Source organism: Papaver somniferum, chromosome 9, assembly GCF_003573695.1.
Source record: "Papaver somniferum cultivar HN1 chromosome 9, ASM357369v1, whole genome shotgun sequence".
In the NCBI taxonomy this organism is placed as follows: Eukaryota; Viridiplantae; Streptophyta; class Magnoliopsida; order Ranunculales; family Papaveraceae; genus Papaver; species Papaver somniferum.
Genome location: NC_039366.1, coordinates 41,152,327 through 41,155,923, shown reverse-complemented (window position 1 = coordinate 41,155,923; position 3,597 = coordinate 41,152,327). Strand labels below are relative to the sequence as shown.

Here is a 3,597-nt window from a genome sequence, read left to right as displayed (position 1 = left end):
ATAATAAATTATAATTTTTTATTAAAACTTTAAAAAATAATTTTTTTATTAATCGTTTTCCAACAGGTCATTTAAAGAATACCTAAATGAAACTTTTTAGTCCCACATCGTGGTGTTTCCAATTCATTACGGTGGGATCACGCCGTAAACTATTAAAATCCCTAAAAAAGAATTTTATTAATAATAAATTTCTCTCCATAATAAAATACAAAAGAATTTAAAGAATTAAGAATGAATTGAAAACCGAAAAGATGTCCCAGACAGGTCATTCAAACTTAAGAGCCCTCTTAGCTATCAGAAGCGTGTTTGATAGAAGCATGGCGGTGGTCATGGATTCCACTCCTCCCGGTGCTGGAGTTATAACTGAAGCCCACTCGTAAGGCTCTTCATAGCAAACGTCCCCAACAAATTGACAGGAGCCTAGATGACTTGTCATCATGTTATTGCCGGTGTCAATGACAATTGCTCTTGGCTTAATCCAGCGAGCCCTCACCAGATAAGCTCTTTCTGCAGCGGAGATGAGGATATCTGCTTGTTTAATGATCTCCTTGAGGTTCTCTGTTCCACGGTGCACAACAGTGACCTTGGCACCGTGCCTCTGCAGTAAATATGCGGCAGCAGGTGCAACAATATCAGTATCAGTTCCGTTGCCGATAACAACTACTGATTTCCCCTTTATACGAAGATCACATCTATACAACAATTCCATGCATCCTTTGGCTGTGCATGGAATTACGGAAGGAAATTTAAATGGCGGCTGTTCATCTCGTGTTTTTAGTGAACTGAATCCGTCAACATCTTTCTCAACTCGAACAGCAGTCAAGATTTTTGCCGTATCCATATGACGAGGTAGAGGCAGCTGAATGTGGATGCCATGAACAGAGGGTTCTTCGTTGAATCGCGAAATACAATCAAGAACTTCTTCTTCCGAGGAATCATCTGATAAACGAACTACATTAGTTTTGATCCCTGCTGCTTCACAAGCCTGGAGCTTGTTTTCAAGATGAACCGGCGAGTGATTCTTCTCCCCAACTACAATAACAGCTAACATTGGTGTGACACCAGTTGCATCCTTCATCCTCGTTACTTCATCGGTGATTTCATCTCCGATTTCCTCCGCAACCGCCTTTCCGTCAAGTTTCACTCTGGGAAAGTTAGTACTCATTGACATCGTCGCCACAGCAGTAATACTAGAAATAGAACTTCGACGCTGCATGCTGATTGAGGAGGCACCAAAGCCGGCAGGATTTCGAGGTTTGAGAGAAAGAAAAGATGGTGGTGGTCTTAGACGAACAGAACCACTTCTTCGGATTGTATCAAACTTGGGAAGACCAGCTGTTGCTGTTGCTGTTGATGAGCTCGAAAATATTGTTGTCGCCATTGCTAACGTGAAGATGATGATGAGAGATGGGCCAGAGATGGGCCAGATGGCTTAGAAGAATATAAAGGTTTTTAGAGCGAAAGTAATTTGAGCTAAACTAATTTAGGTTTAGCTAGATGTTTCTCTTATATATACTAAAAAGAAGAAGCAAATTAAGAAAGTCATACTCTTCCCAAATTTCTTTGCTTATACTCAAAACAGAAGTGTCGATTCAAGTATCGATTGCTAAATACGAGAAACCGTTTTGGACTGAAACAACACTACGGATGTTAGGGTCGGTTCCGGGGTCCTATTAATATATTACCAAAAAGGCAGCCCAAGCAGATTAAGGCATCCACCATTGCGCTATACCAGCCTAATTAACCAATGTACGTCCAGCTAAGCTCCCGTATTTTTTAAGTATGTTGTGTGCATATGGGTGCATCGACATTGTCCGTACGTACAAGCAGGTATAATGGTACATGCGCTCACTTGGTAATATAGTAGAACCCCTATAATTTAATCCGCGATAAATTAATAATCACGATAAATTAATAAATTTTGTCGGTCCCGAATCGGGTCCAACATGCTAAATTAATAATTCGTTAAATTTATAAAATAATAACTTTTTTTAGTTTTCTATAGGTCCCTTCAAATATATAAATTAATAACTCTCCAATTTATACAAATTTAGTTTTACCTTTATGTTAATTTGGAAAAGATTGTTGTGACTTGGTTTTTCTTAAAATTGATGTCACATTGAATTTCATCTTGGATTTTTCTAAACATTAGAATAATTTTTGGTGTTGTCATTTCCTGATTCAATAAAAACTTATTCAATATCTCTGTAGCTTTGATAGCTTCTTTACGCGAAGGCATCTCTGTAACTACAATTTCATATTCGACTTCCACATTATTACTTTCATATTTTCCCATGACACTCTGAATTATTTCTTCGTCGATTAACAAATCTGAAATAGTATCTTTTGGGGGTTGTTTAAAAGAAATTCAACATTCATTCGACTGTGATAATTCAATCCATTGATTAAATATTATAATTCTCTAGTTCATTTATTTTCTAACGCTTCACTTCACTTGGATTCTTTGATATGATGTCATCCATTGGACAAATCTTACAATGACGAAAATAATTTGTTGTGGATAAGGTGTATTGGTTTATTTTGTTGATTATTGTTTTTTAGAATTAAACAAGATAATATTTTGATAAAACTAATTAATATATAATTTAATAATTATTAATTTATGCAATTATTGAATATCGCGATAAATTGATAAAATTTGTCGGTCCCGACACTATTATTTTATAGGGGTTTACTGTACCTAACTAGAAAGACTAGTTCATACTGGTTTCACAGAAGATCTCGAAATTTGCATTTTAAAACCAGCGATTATATATTAATGTACCAAAAAGGCAGCCCAAGCGTATCAAGGTCAATATTTTTGAACCGACAGCAGCCTTAAACCTCATGAAGGAACATAGCCATCCACCATTGAGTTATCCCATCCTAATTAACCAATTTTTCAGCCAGGCTCCTGTATATTTAAGTATGTTGTGTGCATATGGGTGCATCAACATTTCCCCTACGTACAAGCAGGTACATGTGCTGATACTAACTAGAAAGACTAGCTAGTTCACAATGGTTTCACCGATAAACTACAGATTTGCATTTTAGAAACTAGGATTCTACGTTGACAATGTATTCTACCGCGTTTAATCCTGTGTGAGAATCCAAGGGCATTCCTTCAACGGCTTTAGCATTGGGCTTAGCATTAGGATATGAACGAGTTAAGATGCGACCCACTGGTTGTCTCACTCGTAAACTTAAATTCCGGGGTTTTAGGTTATGAGAAAAAAGTACATCTAGCACAATAAACATTACGGTTGAGAAATTAACAATTACGGTTAGGAAATCAACATTCGAGAAAACCTACCCGTAACAATGACAAACTTTGATTTTCGGGTTATTCATAAAAACATACGGCTGAGAAAACCTAACCATAGGTCTCAGTTACATCTGGGATTTCCAACGATGAACTGCTTTTGAAACTGAATATGAAAACCTAATTTCATCGAATCTCACCTATTTAACCAATCAATAGCCGAAATAGAAAGTGGGTTTTTATTCTTATATATGGTAGCCATTTCAGGAGTATTCGAAGCCTTTATTCACCGACTCTTCATTTTATGTTTCAACGTCTTCTTCATCTGATGTCAC

At 36.7% G+C, this 3,597-nt stretch overlaps 1 protein-coding gene across 1 annotated transcript; it reads right to left on the bottom strand.

Moving 5' to 3' along the window:
• Positions 1-265: 265 nt before the first annotated feature.
• LOC113311848 (bifunctional protein FolD 4, chloroplastic-like) lies at positions 266-1,381 on the bottom strand. Its single transcript, XM_026560648.1, has one exon. The coding sequence runs from the start codon at positions 1,379-1,381 to the stop codon at positions 266-268; it is 1,116 nt and encodes a 371-aa protein (XP_026416433.1).
• Between the last annotated feature and the right edge of the window lie 2,216 nt (positions 1,382-3,597).